Source organism: Anser anser (genome assembly GCF_964211835.1).
Source record: "Anser anser genome assembly, chromosome: 28".
Taxonomy (NCBI): Eukaryota; Metazoa; Chordata; class Aves; order Anseriformes; family Anatidae; genus Anser; species Anser anser.
The window spans coordinates 1,778,594-1,795,734 of NC_139749.1; the positions used below are offsets into that span (position 1 = coordinate 1,778,594).

At 60.8% G+C, this 17,141-nt stretch overlaps 2 protein-coding genes across 6 annotated transcripts; both read right to left on the reverse strand.

The window, feature by feature from the left end:
• LOC310887608 (mothers against decapentaplegic homolog 4-like) lies at positions 1 to 7,143 on the reverse strand. Of its 4 annotated transcripts, none has more exons than XM_083813733.1 (12): positions 6,994 to 7,143; positions 4,556 to 4,804; positions 3,210 to 3,384; positions 3,071 to 3,091; positions 2,747 to 2,935; positions 2,493 to 2,633; positions 2,257 to 2,385; positions 2,105 to 2,158; positions 1,841 to 2,024; positions 977 to 1,145; positions 430 to 568; positions 1 to 329 (listed from the first exon to the last, which is right to left on the reverse strand). In XM_083813733.1, exons 2-12 carry the CDS (start codon positions 4,790 to 4,792, stop codon positions 118 to 120), a joined length of 1,650 nt encoding a protein of 549 aa, XP_083669859.1. In that variant the 5' UTR covers positions 4,793 to 4,804; positions 6,994 to 7,143; the 3' UTR covers positions 1 to 117. The 4 variants fall into 4 exon arrangements, with proteins under 4 accessions (XP_083669859.1, XP_083669861.1, XP_083669862.1 ...); XM_083813735.1 differs by lacking the exon at positions 6,994 to 7,143 and adding an exon at positions 5,302 to 5,440; XM_083813736.1 differs by lacking the exon at positions 6,994 to 7,143 and adding an exon at positions 5,047 to 5,068.
• A 631-nt stretch (positions 7,144 to 7,774) lies between these two features.
• On the reverse strand, positions 7,775 to 16,872 carry CHTOP (chromatin target of PRMT1). 2 transcript variants are annotated; one of them, XM_083813741.1, is made up of 6 exons: positions 16,660 to 16,872; positions 15,392 to 15,473; positions 13,747 to 13,900; positions 10,499 to 10,685; positions 10,248 to 10,385; positions 7,775 to 8,976 (listed from the first exon to the last, which is right to left on the reverse strand). In XM_083813741.1, exons 2-6 carry the CDS (start codon positions 15,454 to 15,456, stop codon positions 8,774 to 8,776), a joined length of 747 nt encoding a protein of 248 aa, XP_083669867.1. In that variant the 5' UTR covers positions 15,457 to 15,473; positions 16,660 to 16,872; the 3' UTR covers positions 7,775 to 8,773. The 2 variants fall into 2 exon arrangements, with proteins under 2 accessions (XP_083669867.1, XP_083669868.1); XM_083813742.1 differs by having other exon boundaries at positions 10,499 to 10,682; positions 16,660 to 16,867.
• Between the last annotated feature and the right edge of the window lie 269 nt (positions 16,873 to 17,141).

The following is a 17,141-nucleotide window of genomic DNA, read 5'->3' on the forward strand; positions in this document are numbered from 1 at the left end:
TTTCTTTTTTTTTTCCTCTCTTTTTTTTCCTTTCCTTTTTCTTTTAACCTTTTTTTTTTTTTCGGGGGGGGGCATCTTTTTCTTACAAAAATTAAATTAAGCGCGGGGCCTTGAGCGCTAGCGCAGGGGGCCCGGCTCGGCGGCGGGCATGGTGTGCAGGACCTCGTCCAGCAGCTGCAGCGCGCGGTGCAGGTGCACCTCGATCCAGCACGGCGTGTGCTTGATGCTCTGCCGCGGGTAGTCGGGCCCCCAGCCCTTGACGAAGCTGAGCCGCAGGATGCACAGCCGCCGCAGGTCGTCCACGCCGATCCCCGCCGCCGCCGACAGCCCTGCCCGGGAGGGAGGCGGCCGTGGGATGGGGGGGTCCCGGGGCTGGGGGAGGTTCCCCCCCCCCATGCCTGCCGTCCCCCACCCCCGGGGTTCACTCACCCACGGCGGGCGCGATGCCGCCCACCGAGCCGGGGCCCGGGATGGTGCCGGCCACGGCGGCCGCTTGAGCGGCGGCGGCGGCCTGGGCCGTGGCTGCTTGCTGCTGCATCTGGCGGTGGCACTGGCGCAGGTCGAATACCTGGGGGGGGATGGGAGGGGGGCCCTTCAGCGTGGGCACGGGGTCCCTCCCTCCCCGCAGCCCCTCCATCCCCTCCTGGCACCAGGGACCCTGTGCCGGGGGTGCCCTTTCACGTGGCCGTGGGGTCCCTCCATCCCCAAAGTTTTTCGTTTCCCCCCAGCACGGGGGTCCCTTTGCTTGGCACCCACCTGAACGTGGACTTGGGGTCCTGCCCTCCCTGGGGTCCTCCCATTGCCCCTTGGCGCTGGGGACCCTTTCCCTGGGACCCCCTTTAAGGTGGGCACGGGGTCCCTCAGTCCCCGGAGCCCCTCCACTCCCCCCCAGAATAAGGGACCCTTTCCTTGGGACCCCCTTTAACGTGGGCACGGGGGCCCCTGCACCCCCAAAGCCCCTCTCCCTGTCCCCCACCTTGATGTAGGCGCCGGGGTAGATCTTGTGCACGGCGTCCCCGGGGGCCCTGCCGGCCTCCCGGTCCAGGTAGTAGCTCTGCACGAAGACGGCGTGGTCGCTCAGGCACCGCATCCACACGTCCCCCTCGCCGCGGCACTCCAGCTGCACGCCCTTCCCGATGTGCAGCCTGCCCCGGAGAGGCCGTCAGCCCCAGCGCCCACCCCCCCGGCCCCCCGTTCACCCCCGTGTCCTCCCCTCCTGCCTCCGCCTGCCCCCGCACCACCCCTACGCCTCCCATTCACACCCGCATCCCCCCACCCCCTGCATTTCCCCCCCACCCCCTGCATTTCCCCCCCGCCTGCCCCCTCCAACCCCCTTTTGCCCCCTCCACCCCCCTTCTGCCCCCTGCATCCCCCCTTTTGCCCCCGTATCTCTCTTCTGCCCTGTGCATCACCCCACCCCCCCCATGCATCCCCCTTTTACCCCCTCCAGACCCAAACTGCCCCCTTAATCCCATTTCTGCCCCACGCATCACGCTTTGGCCACGTACACCCCCTGCTTGACTTGTACCTCCTCCATTTACCCCCCATCCTTTCTGCCCCCATACTACCCCTAATTAATATTACCTCCTCCATTTACCCCCCCATCTGCCCCCATAATCCCCCATCGTACCCATACCTCCCCCAATTGCCCCTATATCCCCCCACCCCATACACCCCCCCTTTACCCCTACATCCCCCTGCCCCATACATTCCCCCCCACTCACCCCACACCCCCCCCATTTACCCCCCATTCCCCTTCGCTCCCGCATCCTCCCCTACCCCCCCATTTTCCCCATCCCACCCCGCCCCCCCTTTGCCCCCCCTTGCCCCCCCACCCCACCGGGCCCGCTCGCTGGCGTCGGTGCGGTGCACGTTGGAGAGCTGCCCCAGGCAGAAGCGGTCGCCCCCCGAGGGGTCCACATAGCCGTCCACGATGACCACGGGGCAGCTGGACGGCACCTTGAAGATCTCGCCCACCTGCACGTCCATCTCGAAGTAGGCGATGGAGCACCAGAACTCTGGCCCTGGGGGGGGGGGGGACACGTGGGTTGTTGGCGGGGGGGTCAGGGCACACCGGGGTGCTGGGCGCCCGTCGGGTGCTTACCGGGGTGCGTGGACACCGGCTGCTGGTACGGCGCGGAGCTATGGTGCGGGGGCCCTGGGGCGCGGGGCACAAAATGGGGTGAGCGCTGCGATGCCGTGCCCCCTGCCCCACCCCGTCGCCCCCACTGCGCCCCCCCCGCCCCCCACACCTACAGTAGTGGTTGGGGTGGTGCAGGGGGGGCTGCGGGTGGCTCCGGCTGCTGGGCTGGGGGGGGGGCTGCGGCCCCCCCAGGCTGGGGGCGTAGATGGCCGTGCTGCCGCTGCTCCAGCTCGCCGGAGAACCTGGGGTGGGAGAGAGGGTGGCCGGGGGGGGGGGGATCAGGATGCGGGATCCCCCCCCCCCATAAAGCTGGGGGACGCAGCAACGTGGGGGCAGCCCCGGTACTCACCATGGTAGGGCAGCTTGGGGGGCGCGGGGTAGCCGTTCTGCGGGGGGGGCTGCGCCGGCGTGGCCGGGGGCGGCGTGGGGCAGGCGATGCGCAGCAGCCCCTCGCCGTGGGGCAGCGGGAGCAGGGGGCCGCCGGGGGCCACTGCGGGTTGGGGACGGGGTTGGGGGGGCTCGGCGCGGTGCCCCCAAACCCCAAGAATGGGGCTGAGGTGGGGGGGGGGCTGGGGGGAGACGTGGAGAGGCACGGGGTCTTACCTGGGGGCGACATGGGCAGCGCGGGGTAGAGGCTCCCGGGGGCGCGGGGGGACTCGGGGAGCGGCGGGGGGGGCAGCGGCGGGCGGTAGGGCTCGGCGGGGGGGCGCGGCGCCCGCTTGGCCCCGTGCGGCACCTCCATCTGCACACAGTCATGGACAAACTCCTCCTTCACCAGGCGGGCGGGGGGCACTGGGCGGGGGGGACACCGGAGACCATTGGGGGGCACGGGGACCCGCTGCGGGGCTTGGGGGGCGGAGTGGGGGGGGGGGGGGCCCACACAGAGGGGCTGCCGGCTGCGGGGCCGCAATGGGGCCGGGGTCTCACCTGCGCTGGGGATGCTCAGACCTGGCGGGGAGAGATGGGGGGGGGGCGTTACGGGGGTCCCCCCAAGGGGAAGGGGGGGGCTGGAGGTGTCGGGGTGGGGTGGGGGGGTGCTGGAGGTGTTGGGGCTGGGCTGGCTCACCGATGGCCGGGGCCACCACGCGCTCGTAGTGGTAGGGGTTGACGCAGACGCTGTCGTACTTGAGGTCGAAGGCGAACTGGCAGAACTTGGCGTGCTTCAGCTCGTTCTTGTGCAGGTCCGGCCAGCGCCACAGCCGGGCGTAGATGACGTGGGGGAACCCCTTCCTGCCCGCCACCTGGGGGGGGGTTGGGGGGCGAGGTGAGGGGACAAGGTGGGGGCACAGGGGGGGGACGCTGCGCCCCGCCACGCACGGCTGGCCCCACCGATGGCACCCCCAACATGGGGACGGGGGGGGGAGGGGGGGTTGGCCCCCCCCCCCCCAGCATCCCTCGCCCCCCGCCCCAAATAAATCCCCGCAGAGCTCGGGGCTGGCGCCAGGCTGGGACCCCGCAGCGGCTGGGGGCTCCCCCTGCGCCTTCCCCGGAGCCGCGCTCGCTCCAGACATAACAACCCCCCCGCGCCCCCCCCGGCTGCAGGCTGCCAGACAGTGACTCATCCCGGCAAGGGGGGCAGCGCCGCCGGGGGACGGGGATGCCGGAGCAAGGGGGGGGGACGGCACAGCGGGCGGGGGGCAAAGCAGCCCCCTGTGATGCTGCAGGGGGGGCTCTGCCCTGCCGGGGGGGGCTGCTCTGCCTGCCCCCTGCCCCCCCCCCCCCCAGCCACGTGTGGCTGTGTTGGCGGTGGGGTGAGAGCGCAGATGCTGAAATCGGTGCGGTGCCGGGCACGGAGCTGTGGGGTGGGGATTGTGGGGACCCCCCCCCCCCGAGCACCCCTCTGGTGGGTCTCCCACGGCCCCCATGCCAACCCCCCCCCACCCGCCTTGCAGCTTCGGGAGGGCTCTGGGGTCTCAGGGGACTGGCACCCAGGTATACCCAAAGTTCGGGGTGGGTTGTGGGGTCTTGGCGGGCTCCGGGGTACCCCAAAGCCCAGGTCCCCCCAGCTTGGGGATCGCTTCCACAGGGACAGCAAGGGCCAAAAGCTGGGGATTGCTCTGGGGTCTGCAGGGTCACGGAGCACCAGGATACCCCGGTCCCTCCAGACTGGGGACAGCTCGCGTGCTGGGGGCTCATGGGGCACCAGGACCCCAGGTCCCCAAAGCCTGGGGAGGGCTGTGGGGTTTGGGGGGGTTATGGAGCATCAGGTCCCCCCAGCTTGAGGACAGCTTGCACGGTGGAGCATTCATGGGGCACTAGGACCCCCAGGACCCCCAGCTCGGGGATGTTGGTAGGGTCTTGGGATCACCCAGGTCCCCACAGCTCCGGGGAGGCCGTGGGGTGCACGGGGTGGGGGGGCTGTCGGGCTGCAGCGGTACCCGGACCCTCGGAGGCCACCACGGGGGGGATTACCTGGAGCCGCCCGTCCAAGGTGCGCTGGATGGTGACGCACTTGCTGGGGTGGGCGCCGTTGGTGGTGATGGCGGCGATGAGCGAGTCGAGCTCGTCCTTCTTCTCCTTGAGCTTCTTGACGAGGCTCTCGATGGCCCGCTTGGCGAAGGTCTCGTTCTCCCCGCCCTGCCGGTGGCACATCAGGCTGTGCACGATGCTCAGGCAGGCGTTGCTGCTGGTGGGCGCGCCGAGGGACATGGCGCTGCTCCCCTGCAAGGCACCGCACGGCACGGCCCTGCCCGTCACCCCGCGGCAGGGGCCCTGCCGGCCCCCCTGCCCTCGCCTGCGCGCCCACCGCGGCACGGCCTCAGCATCGTGCGCCGCGCCGGTGCCCGCAGGGGGCTGGAGGTGGCGAGAGGGGGACGCGGCCCCCCTGCGGCACCGGGGACGCGGTGGCCCCTTGAAAGGGCACGTGGCAGGCGAGGAGGACGTGGCACAGAGCCATATGTCACCTCGGAGGGGGGGACCAGCCAGGATGCCTGGCTTCCACGGTCCCTGTCCAGGGTGGGAAGAGGCACGGGGGTAACGGCGCTGCCTGGGGCGCTCGGGGTGTCCCCAGCAGCAGCAGAGCCCGCGGGTGGCCACGTGCCCGGCCCGGGGGTCTGCAGGGACGGCGGCGCCGTGCGGCCAGCAGCTGTGCCACCCCGACGGCGTGCGGCAGGGAGGACGCCCGCGTGTGCGCAGCGTGCGGCCGTGCGAGTGCTCACCCCGGGGTGCCGGAGGCGCGCTCGGCGCTGCCCAGCCCCGTCTCCAGCGCGGGGCCCAGACTAAACAGAGCCCAGGCTCCTGGCGCCGCTCCTTAACCCCTCGCTCGCTGCTGCGTTGGGCTTCTCCCTCTGCCTCCTCTGTGCACACGCCAAGAGCCGCGCGCACACGCGTGTGCCGGGGCCCCCGAGCATCCTTCCCCCCCCCCCCCCCCCGCCTGCCTTCTCCAGCCGTGGCTCTGAGTCACGGCGGGTGCGAGCGCTCCGGGGCCTGGGAAAATCCTTGGGCCGGCGGCAGACACAACAAACCCTTCGCCCCTGCTCCGCGCCGCTTATCCGCGGGGCGGGAGGCCGCTTGTCCTGCCAGCGCGCTGCTGGCTCGGCCCCCGGCACGGGCACATGGCCACGGCCCCCCCTCGCCAGGGCGATGCTGCTGGCCGGGCTCCCCCGCCTTGAGGCCAGCCAGATGCCGTCGGGAGCGGGATGGGGGGACGTCGGAGGGGCCCCCGCTGTTGGAGCTTGGCCCCGGGTTCCCCTCCAGGCTGTGGGGTTTGCTCTGCGGGTGCCTCAGCACCCGTCGCGGTGATGCCCGGAGCTCCCCGGTGCCAGTGCTCGCGGTGCTTGCTGCCAGCCAGCTCGTCCCTGGGTACCCCGCCAGCCTGGCACGCTCTGCCTCACGAGCGAGGCTCAGATTTTGAGGGCAAAGGAGGTGAAAGAGGGCAGCAGGGAGTCCCTGAAAGATGGGGCTGCGCAGGGGCACCCCGGCAGGAGAGCTCCCGGTGTCGGTCGTGGCTCCCAGCAGCTCCGGTGATGCCGGTGGCTCCGGGGAGGACGGCTCGAGGAGAACCAGCGCTGCCGTCCCCAGTCCCCTCCAAAAGTCAGCCCAGTTTGGGGGAAACTGAGGCAGAGGGGTGCTGCTGGCTCGCGGAGAGCACCGCCGGCCCTGCCGGTGCCGCGGGACGGGGCTGCCAGGGGCCGGGGGGACCCGACGAGGCCCCACGGGGGTCGCGGTGTGGCGGCACGTCGGGGTCACCTCCCGGCGCCTCGACCCCCCGCTCCGGCTGGCAGTGACATTTCTGTGCCAGCCTTTTGTCCCAGCCGAAGGGGGGCTGTTCACCGGCCCTCGCGGCTCCTCCGGCAGCGGCGGGGGGGGGCTCGGGCCGGGGTCTGTGCCCCCCACCCCGCATCGTCCCGGCCACCAACGCCCCCAGCCCCCAGCCCCCAGCCCCCGAGCCCCGGCTCTGCTCCCAGCCCGGCGGAGGGGACCCCCCGCCCCCCCTGCCTAACCCCGGGGCCGCCAACTTCGCTCCCCGGTAATCCCCGGGGCACGGACAAAGGGACCGGCGGTGCCCGGGGGGGGGCCCCGTTGCCAGCCCGGTGCTGGGGTCCCTGGGCTGGGGGGAGGCTGCAGCCCCCAGACAGGAGGGTGCCGAGGGGATGCGCGGAGCTCTCGGCGCCCCATTGCAGCCCCCGGGACGTCCCGGAGCGGGGGCTTGGCTCCGTCCCCGGCGGCACCGGGGCCCCCCTGCACAAACCCAAACCGGGGGGGGGGGGGGGAAGCGGGGAGCGGAGCAGGGGGGGGGCTCCACCGGGAGGGGGCAAGGGGGCGCCGGGCCGGGCCGGGCGAGGACGGGGGGCAGCGGGGGGGGCTTGGCGGGGCCGGGCAGGGCCGGGGGGGGGGGCCGGGCCACTCACCTCCGCCTCCCGGCTCCGCTCAGCCGGGGCCCGGCTCCCGCCGCATCCCCGCCGCCGCCGCCGCCAACTTGGGCGCTCCGGCAACAAAAGGGGCCGCCGGAGGCGCCGCCGCGCCGCGGCCAATGGCAGGCGCCGTGACAGCCGGCCGCCGCCCCGCCGGCCAATGGGGGCCGCGCTTGCATTGCGGGCGGGGCCCCTGCCCGAGGCTCCGGACCCGGCTCCGGGCGCGGCCCCGGCGCGGAGCCCCCGGGGGGGACTTGGGGGGGGGGGCGGGAAACGGGGGGACCGGCCCCAGGGGACCCGGAGCCGCCGGCACCACCCCCGGCCCCTCGCCGCGTCCCGGCTCGGCCAGGGGGTGCGGGCAGCCAGCCAGGAGAGTTGAGGAGGGCGCTGCAGGGGCTCCCCCCGCGCTGCTCCAGGCACAGGAGCTCCAGGAGCAGGTCCGCAGCCGGGGCGCTTCCCGGTTACCCACGGGGTAACGCGCTCCACACTTCCCCACCGAGCAGCACCGGTGTGCGTGAGGGACTGCGAGCACCCCCAGCACCCGCTCACGAGGAGCTGCAGGCCTGCAGAACGCGCTCGCGGCAGCCGGGAGCCCCGCGCTCCCACCCTGCAGGACGCAGGTTTCGGGGTCCAGCACCGCCCCCAGCTCGTCCCACAGCACCCTTACTGCATGGGGGCACAAGGAAACGGGGGGGATGCACCCCAGACAAGTAGCAGAAAGGCCGATGTGACCCTCCCAGCATGCTGAGGAAAAGGGAAGAAACCAGCCGCAGTCCACTTGGCTTTTATAATTGTTTCTCCTTTGTTACAACAAACCAGAAATACAGGATTCCATTCAAACTGGAACAGGTCACAGAACGGCCGAACTTAAAACTTGAGGACAGGGGGAGGAGCAGACCCCTTCTCCATTCCCAAACGCGCGGGGGTCAGTGCAGGCGGCTGCTCTGAGGGCTCGGTTTCGGTTACACTGAGCGGTAACAGCACTGGCGAGCTAATGAACCTTGGACCCCGGGTTTTAAAAAGCCAGTTCTACCACGATCTGCTGTCACAGATGTTAATTCTATGGTCCTGCTTCCAATTCCTTTAAATAAGATTTCCTGCAGATACAGAAACCACTGGTGCCATCTGTTCATACACAACACAAAAAGAAATTCAAACTTTTATCTAAAACAAACCCCAAAAAGCCTTCAGCTCGGGAAGTCCTCCGCACTACTCATTAACAGAACGCTAGCTACCAACAGAGAGGAACTTTGGGTGCAAAACAGCAAGATTGGCATGTCTACAAGGAGCGCTACACCTAAACCTGGCTCAACTGTTCACCCTGCCGGGAGCCTTTGCTTCAGATGGACTGAAGAGAGCTGGGGGCGTGAGCTCGGCCCTTCGGTCGCACCTGGGGACAGCACCGGTCCCGAAATGCCACCGCAGCGCCTCGGAGGCACATAAACATGCGGTCCCAGCACCAACGAGCAGCGCTCCTCTGCGGGGGCGCTGCAAGGAACCGCGGCTGCCTGATGTCAGGGGCTAACTGCAGCACGTCTGCCAAAGTCACCTTTGGAGTAGTTAGGGGGAAAAAAAAGATACAAAAAACAATCCGGAGAAGTTCCATACAACACAGAGTATCAAAATGTTAAAGAAACACGCTAAAGTCTGATTTCTTGGTAGAACAGGGCTGCTCCCTATTCTTGTGGGTCCTTCCAGCATGAATCAGGGTTTCCATTTTTAGCTTATGGGCATTGACATACACACTAACTTCAACGACAGTCTCTCGCAACGACCTTCAGTCATTTGTTTCCGGGTCTGTCTGAGCCATGTAAGCATCCAGCTCGGCATCGAGGTGTCCTTTCGTTTTCGACATGTAAGCATCTAACTGGTTGTCCAGCTGCTCCTTGGTCAGCGCCGGGCGTGCCGATCCTCTTCCTCGTCCTCTGCCTCTGCCGCGGCCTCCGAAGCCCCCTCTTCCCCGGCCTGCCATGCCGCGACCTTACGGAGACGAGACAACAGTTACACACTGCAGCAGACGCAGCCTCGGGGCCTGGCGTCGCCGCGCTCCCCCTGCACAGCCGCGGCCCAGCTGCTCCAGCGCCTCCCCGGGGAGCCAGGCAGCCTTGCCGGAGCTGCTGCCCCTCCGCCTGCCTCCAGCTGCAGGACCGGGGAGGCTCTGCTGTGCTGGCGTGGCTCCCCGCGCTGCTTCGCTTTCAGCCCAGAGACATCTGAGCCGCAGCTATCTGCTGAGCCCTCAGCTCCAACTGCCACCTCCCCTGCTTGCATTCCAGCTCCTACACCGCTCCGCGTACTTTCTCCTCTGCCGAGGGCAGCCCGAGGTGCAGCGCCTGCAGATTTCTGGGACAGGTTCAAGCTCTCACCGAAGTGGCAAGGCCAGCAAACATTACAAGCAAACTTCTACTGAAGTACCTCAAATCCTGAGAGTTTTCAGACTACTTCCGAAGCAGGATACCCAGGAGACCACACTGACCAGTACTAGTTTGTCAGGCAGAGAAATAAAGCCAAAGGCAAAGCTGTCGGGAAATATGCAGGTTCCCAAAGACTGCTCTGAGAAACACTGTGCTGATCTCAAAGTAACACGAGAGCGTGTTTGGCAGATGTTCTAACCAAACGTGTCAGAAACATTAACAACCCTGCCATCAGCAGCTGTCTCCTGATTTCCTCCTGTACTCCTGCTTCACTCTGGTGCTTCTCATTTGTTGTTGACAAGGGGGAGCTCACTTCCCCGAGACTTGATTTGGTTTCTGACTTTGCATTTAAGGTTACTTTGCTCATGTGAAGGGTCAGCTAGGAACCTGCTCCTTCACACACCGCAGTTTGAGCTTTCTCCTCTATCAAGTTTTTGCCCCTCACCGAATTAAAATACGCAGCCTTATGGTTTACACAGGCCATTTATCATTTCCTTTTTGAAGCGTGAGAAGACAGCGCGGCCTTCCTCAGCACGTTCAGAGATTACTCACCGCCTGCACTACTACCAAAAGCATCACACAGCCAGCGATACCTGCAGGAGGGAACAGCATTACCCAAAACCCCTCTAGCAACACTGAAAGTCAAGGATCTGGGTTAAGCACAGGGCCTGGCAAAATGTTTCAGGAAAGGAAGCCTTCATTTAGCACCGTATTATACACCCATTTGGGCGTGAATGGCTCTCGGGCTGCACGTACCTACATAAGCTAACCTTAAACAGGAAAGGGAACTGAGGTGTGCTCAGCAGCAGCACGCTGCTCCCCAAGTTTCTGCACACTGACCTCTGCCACCAAGTCCACCGCGGCCCATGGCGCCTCTGCCCAGACCGCCTCTTCCAGGGCCACCGCGACCTCGAAGGCCGCCTCTCCTCAGGCCCATCCTGGGGGACATTCCTCTTCCTCCCCGAAGCATGCTCTGACCTGCAACAGTGACGGAATTCCAGGCAGACAAATCAGTTCCCAGACCGAGCAAAGGAACCGGAGTCGAGCTGTCAAAGAGGCGGCGTTGCTGACGGACCAGCCGCGGTACTCACCCCTGAGCGGGAGTCCCCCTCTCAGCAGAGCTCTCGCTCCCCGGCCGCCACGCATGGCTCCTCGTGGCAAACCTCTCTGCCCCATCGATAGTCCTCTTCCGCCCATGGCTCCGCGAGCGAGGGGTCCTGCCGGACGGCCTAATCGTGCCTGAATGTTGCTTTTACCGAGGCGTTGCTTCAAGCTCTTCTGGAATGAAAGATTTTTAAGGAACAAAGTCATGCAGCAATCTCCGACTTGCGACACAAACAGCACGGCAATTGCTTATCAGTAAGGTTTTTTTAAAAAAAAACAGAGAGGGTCAACAGTTCTCTGCAGCACACAATCAAGCTTCAAACAGAGCACAATCAAATCTGCTTCAGGAGGGATAATTTATGAAGGTCAAACTGAGAACAAAGACCTTTCCTGAAAGCAAGTGTTTGTACAGAGACAAGAAAGTTTGCAGATTCAGAAGGAAATATTTTTCTCCGTTTTTAGCAGTGCCACTTGGTCCAAATCAAAGCGGACACTTAATCCGCACGGCAGCCCACTAATCCTTCTTGCTGGAAGGTTACCGACCATGAAAACCTCTGAGCTACAAAGCAGCCACCCCTGCTGGGGAACGAGCCTAGCCTACCTCCGCAGAGCGAGTGCCATCTGCGCAGCCACACGCCAGCGCATCGCTCCGAGGGGCCTGCTGCTACAGCCCTGGCCTGGCCACGCTTCCAGGCTACTGTGACCGCTACGCACAGCACCAACTTCTCTGTCTGTTACAGAAACAAAACTGTACTGAAGCACCTGACCCTCACAAGAACTGGAAAACTCATCTTTGCTTATCTGTCTTTTAAGGTGAAATTGTTTTTTTTTCCCCTCCTTTGAAGTCCTGCAGGTCCAACCACCGGAGTCCATCTCACGGACAGAGCTGGCTTCCCTTGGGACAGCCGTAGCTGCTCTGGACCTCAAAGCCTGCACCGGAACGGCTGCAGGCACAGCTCTACTGCTCACGAAGCAGCAGCAGAACTGCCAATTTTACATCTCAGTGTTTTTAACGCGCCCTGGTGCCAATCCTGTCTCCACACAGCAGACCACAGCTTCTGCTGCAACTGTTGAACCCTGCAGCGGACTGGGAAACAGTGGGGACCTTTGGAGCTGTCTCAAGAACAAGAGCTCTCAGCCCTCGGAAGGTAAGGCACAGAGACCAGTAGTGTGCTACAGCTTTCCAGAGTTGCTTACACTTCTCGTCAGCTTTGTAGTTCTACTTGACTCAAGCCTGCGGACAGCTGAAACGCTTCTCCTGAAGGCGGCCTACTCTGTGGCTGAGTTAAGATTCGCGTTTCACTGCCTCACAGCTTACTCATTCGCTTTTCCGATGGCCGCAGCAGTCTGAGATGTTCATCTCCTTTCTGCCCAGCCTGGCTGGCAGAAAGGCATGAGAAAGCATGTGAACATTTCGCATCCCATTACTCATTTATATTATCATGAGAGTTTAAGATAACTGCTGGACTTTGCACTGACAGAGCCTAAGAGCGCTCACCTTTCTGCCTTACCTCAGCGCAGTAGCACCTTGGTCTGCTACAGCCATTAACTAAGTCCACGCCTAGAACCACAACATAAATGCTTTTACTTAACAAGAGGAGAAGGGAGGTTTACGTAAAGGCTGATGTGGTGGGTACAAACACAAACCCATAAAGCTAGCACATGCAGTGCCCTGCAGGAGTTGAGAGTACTTTTCTGAAGCACAGGTTCTGAAACACATCACTGGAATCAATGCTCCTCAGCACTTCGACACAGCACATCCAAACGGATCAGAAAAGCTCCTGCTGATACCAAGTGAAGTGCCTGTGAAAAGCCTGTCACCACATCAACTCCCAGAGCAACTTACAATCTTCAAAGAGCAATCCAACATCAATCAGGTTTCCAGATTTCCCTATAATGTGCTTCTGCAGCCCTCCCTGGCAGCACTCAATCCCAGAAGAACGCGATGTACACCTATTCCTGGCATATGGGTGAAGCTTTTGGCTCAGTTCTTTCCTGTTCTCCTCAATTCACCAAGCAGAAACTTTATGCTTTCAATCCAGTTTCACTTACCACTTGTGAAATTCTTAAGGTTCAAGTCTTTTTTTTTTAAAGCAGAAAGTTCTTCAGGCTACCATTTCCAGAGCTTTTGTTTATAAGCTCTGGGAGGCTAACTGGCACCGCCGTCTGTTTTTAAAACAGAACTCTCAAGAGATCTTAAAAAGCAGCTGCATTCCTCTTTATCAGAAATTAAGCCCTGAACATGAGCACATGTGGCAGGTCTAAGTATTCCAGCTATTTAGTGAAGCAGCTCAGCTAACAACTTTCCAGGGCTTTCTCCTGGTGTGCAAGATAATGCAGAGAATTATATTTAACCTCTGCTGCAGTCAAGTCATGCAGTGCTGCTATTTAAACTCACTGCACAGCTGCGCAGCACTACCCCACAGGTTGCAATCCATGCCCTATGCACACATTTTAAGCTAATCTTTTCAGCCTTCCCATTTAAATACAAGTTTTAAGGGTCGCAAAACCCCTTAGCCTGACACGGAGCAGACCAGGCAAACACCTTTTCTGTACATTATTTTTCACCACTGCCCCTTTTTTAAGCCCGCAGTTATAGAAAAACGTGGACCGCAGCAGGAAAAGGAAAAGCAAGGATGCTTGCTTAGACCTGCTGCTGTACTGAGAGGATACTTTGACAAACATGCCCCACAATCTATAGCATTCATCACTAAAATGGGGATAAAGACAGTTTGCATGAGGAAAATGTAACACTATTGCTCAAATCCAGGCCTGCAGCCTAGCATTTGCAAGCAATCAAGCATCAGTTTTTCATCTGGTCCTCGCAGCCAGCTGCTATCAAGGGAGTGCACCAAGAGAGGGTGGAGTTGGGGATGGGAGCAACCAGCCTCAACTGGACAGTAAGTGCTGGAAACAATCTGCAACAATTGTAACTGCAGCTACAGTGCGAGATGAAGAACTCTGCAGATCCAGAAACCCAGAATGAGAACATTTCTCTGAAAAAATAGAGAGGAGATATGAACAGCCAGCACAAAAACAATGAACTCAGTAATATTAACCAGTAAGTTACGAAGTATTACTTATCTGGAGTGAGAAACGGGATTTTTTCAAGTCCCTTCAAGGTTTCTAGTGTTTAACTTTCAGGAACATTTCTCAAAATCCACCGTATCCTGAAAAGCCATCAGCTGGTGACGGGCATCACCTGGCCACACCACAATACGCCCCTTTCTCTCACCTGTTTAAGCTTCAAAGCAGCCTGGACAGAAGGTCTATTCTCCATCTGCTGGGCCAGTCTTCTGTTTCTGGCACTGGCTAGCTGCTGCTGCTGCTGCATGGTAGCCCGAATATTCACTGGCATCGGCTGTTTGTTCTTCAGCATGTTAGTAAAGCTTCAAGGTCGAATAAAATGGGTGTTTAAATAAAGCTTTATTACATACATTTATTGGCATTTCATGGTTCTCAAGATTGGATCTCCAGATCCCATGAACCTTATGTAAAGAGTGGTACTTAGGTCACATCATATGTGATTACATATTCCTTGTTTTCCACAAGTGTGCAAGAATTGGAAACTCAGAAGTGATGTCGTATATTAATTCAGAAGTGATAAAGCTTCAGGTTACTGATTTTAGAAATGGAAGAAGGAATGAAAACAAGCAATAAGCAGAGATGACCATGACAGATGGAAGAGGACATCACGGAAACAGAAAAGCCAAGTGAAATCTGACTGCAAAAGCTAAATTAACCCTCAAAGATCTCAGAAACGTGATAAAAAACCTCAATACCGCAGGACAGCTTTACAGGAGACATCACCCTGGGGACAGAATGAGATGCCTCTGGCACACCATGGAACTGGTGCCTAAGAAGTGCCACCACCTGAGCGTGCTCGCTTATGAGAACAGTTTGCTTGGTAGTGTCTGTGGTGCATGGAGAATCTTCTGTCTTTAAGAGCTGTATCAGAGCAGAACACAGCAAGATGGTAAGCATCGTTAGCAGCAACCCATCAGCTGTCTACCGTGTCCTGGGAGCTACACAAGCTGGAAAAGAAAACGTGGGTAAGGAATACGGACTGACCAAAATGAAACAGGCCAGCAAGCCTTCTCTGCACTGCATCTCACCACCTGCCTTCTCAGGAAGAAGCTCCAACCATTGGCTCAGGCTAGCTCTCACTGCAGCACTTGCCAGAGCAGGAACTGCACACAAATGGCTCCATTTTTCCCTGGCTCACTGATATAAATATAGTTAACCAACGAGCGATTAGTAAGAAAGTGAAACGTAACTGCAGCGTCACTGTTAGTTGTCTGTAGAACTGCAGAAGCACGATGGCATGGAAAAAACGGGAGAATGCTCAACAGAAGAAATAAGGAAATCAGTATCGAGAAAAGAGAGATGGAGATGAAGCAAAGCGTTTGCCTCTTACAAGACCCAAAACATTGTTAAAGGGCCTTTGGGCTTGTTTAATGGCCTGCTGCATGCCTCTTACAGGCCAGACCACATGCACGTGTGTCTGCCTCGGACAAAGCAGCAAGCCTACTGCAGCTTAGGTAACATGCTACCATACCGCAGTGTCAACTATATAAATGTAAAAACATGTGGAAGAAAAAGGGAGGGTGTGAGGTTTCTCTCTGTTGTTATAACACATCCCGCCATATTTACGTGTTGAGAAGTTTAATATTAACTGCTATGGATAAATTGCTCCAAAACAATTGCCCTTTTAACCTTGCGTACCACATTTGTTGCAGTTTAAGACAGAGGTGCATAGCCATCTGCTTGTTTTACTGAGGTTAAAAGAGGGCAGAAACCACGTTGGTTTTTGGACACCGGACAGTGATAATTAAGTAAAAAAATTTCTTATGAGCTGAAGCTGCTGTTGGCTTCCTCACCGCTCGTTCAGAGACATCTTGGTGGTGCTCTTTAGCACAACCTTCGGTGCTGACTGTGCAGCCATCTTCAGATCAACAGAATCTGCAAAACACGAGAGCCAGATTTAACAAACAGCACGGAGATCTTGCATTTAATCAGCTAAACATTCAAAAACCTGCATTCCAGCTCCTTTGGTACAGAGAATCAAGAACTGGGCAAATAACTGCTATTTTATCAGCACAGTTTTATTAAGTTTTGTAGGCCATTGCCATGATGCGGCAGGTTTAATAAATTAGTCATTTATGTTAACTTAATTCTTACTAAGCAGCCTTCTTTTTAGGAAATGAAATTTTTTCCTCTGGTAAAAGTAATGCTGCAAAAATACAGTGCATCAGCAGCCAAGGTGGCCCCTAAACGTCTTGTTTAGTACTGCATCTAGTGACACTGCTACAGTTCCTAAGCTGTTAGTATAAGCAAGGTGTAAACCCCAATTTGTTTTAAGCAGATCATGCCATGTACTTCGCAATAAAATTCCAAGATTACCCTACAAAAGTCCTATATACTTTAAAAATATTAAGGCTCCATCTTCCTATGCTACACTACAATTGCCACAGCTTGGCTGGCCAGGGATACACTGTAAATGTGCAGTCCCTTTGGATTTTTATTATCTAACGCTTTGGTAGGCAGCTCACCCGCAGGCATAATGTGGTTGTCTAGCATGAAAGCGTGCCGCACAGGTCACAAAAGCAGCAAAGGGATTTAAACCCAGCTGTTATCGATCCTGCGAGCACGGCTCAAGCCTTGGGTGTTTTTGCAGTGATGAGTATTACTTAAACGGGCTACGAGCAAGCCTACGAGAGGAACAATTCCTCGTTTTTTATAACCGCCATCAAGCCCAACGCTCACTACCGAGCGTTCATCCTCACAATACCCGGAACAGCGTCCTCCTGGCAGGGTTTTACAAGCCACCAACGAGTCGCTGAGCTAAAACCCGGCTGTTTTTTTAACCATTAAGCGTTTTTATGATCATTTTTTCCCGTTCCCCCGCCACAGCGCGCCGGGCCCAGGGGGCCGAGGCCGGGCCCCAACCGCCCCGAGAAGCCCGGCCCCAACCGCCCCCAGGGAGCCCGGCCCCGGGCCTGGGCAGCGGCGGGCCCCGGTTCCCTCAGGGGCAGAGACCTCGGGGGCTCCCCGGGCCCCCTGAGAACCCCGGAGGGCCCCCTGCGGCCTCCCCCGGCCCCTTCCGGGGCTCCCCGGCCGCCCCCTCAGCGCCCCCCCAGCCTCTCACCGAAGCAGGCAGTCGCCAGGTCCCAGTTGTGGCCGGCTGTACCCTGCCGGCGGCGGCTGCTCACGGTTCACGGGACCAGGGCTGACTCCGTCGCCCTCCGCCCGCTCCCGCCGCCCTCCAGCGCCTCAGCGACAAAATGGCGGCCGCGGCCGCAGCGCCCGCCCCCCCCCCTCCCCGCCGCCCAGCCACGAGCCGGCCAAAATGGCGGCGGCCACGGCAGCGCAGGCGCGGGGTGCCGCCAGCACAGCGCCCTCCGCCATTGGGCGGGGCAGCGGAGGCGCAGCGCTTTCCTCCTCTGCTATTGGTCACCCGGCACGGGGTGGGCGGGACCGGTGCCCGTGCGGCCTGGCCGCCGTCGCCCGGGGGCAGGGGCGGTGGTGGTGGGGCACTGTCCGGGGGGGATGCTGCGCGGCGAGGCCTGGCCCCGGTGGGGCGGGGGCGTCCCCAAGGCCTCGCGGGGCCCTCGTCCTCCTCCCCATGGG

Excerpts from the sequence above, each read along its gene's own strand:
- CHTOP (XM_083813741.1), bottom strand. The coding sequence starts at position 15,456 with ATGGCTGCACAGTCAGCACCGAAGGTTGTGCTAAAGAGCACCACCAAG. Across the intron at positions 10,686-13,746 it reads CTGCTTTGAAGCTTAAACAG|AAGAGCTTGAAGCAACGCCT; the intron begins GTGAGAGAAAGG and ends CTTTCATTCCAG. Across the intron at positions 8,977-10,247 it reads CGGTGGACTTGGTGGCAGAG|GTCGCGGCATGGCAGGCCGG; the intron begins GTCAGTGTGCAG and ends CGTCTCCGTAAG.
- LOC310887608 (XM_083813733.1), bottom strand. The coding sequence starts at position 4,792 with ATGTCCCTCGGCGCGCCCACCAGCAGCAACGCCTGCCTGAGCATCGTG. Across the intron at positions 2,159-2,256 it reads GCACCACCCCAACCACTACT|GGCCCCCGCACCATAGCTCC; the intron begins GTAGGTGTGGGG and ends CCCGCGCCCCAG. Across the intron at positions 330-429 it reads CGGCATCGCGCCCGCCGTGG|GGCTGTCGGCGGCGGCGGGG; the intron begins GTGAGTGAACCC and ends CCTCCCGGGCAG.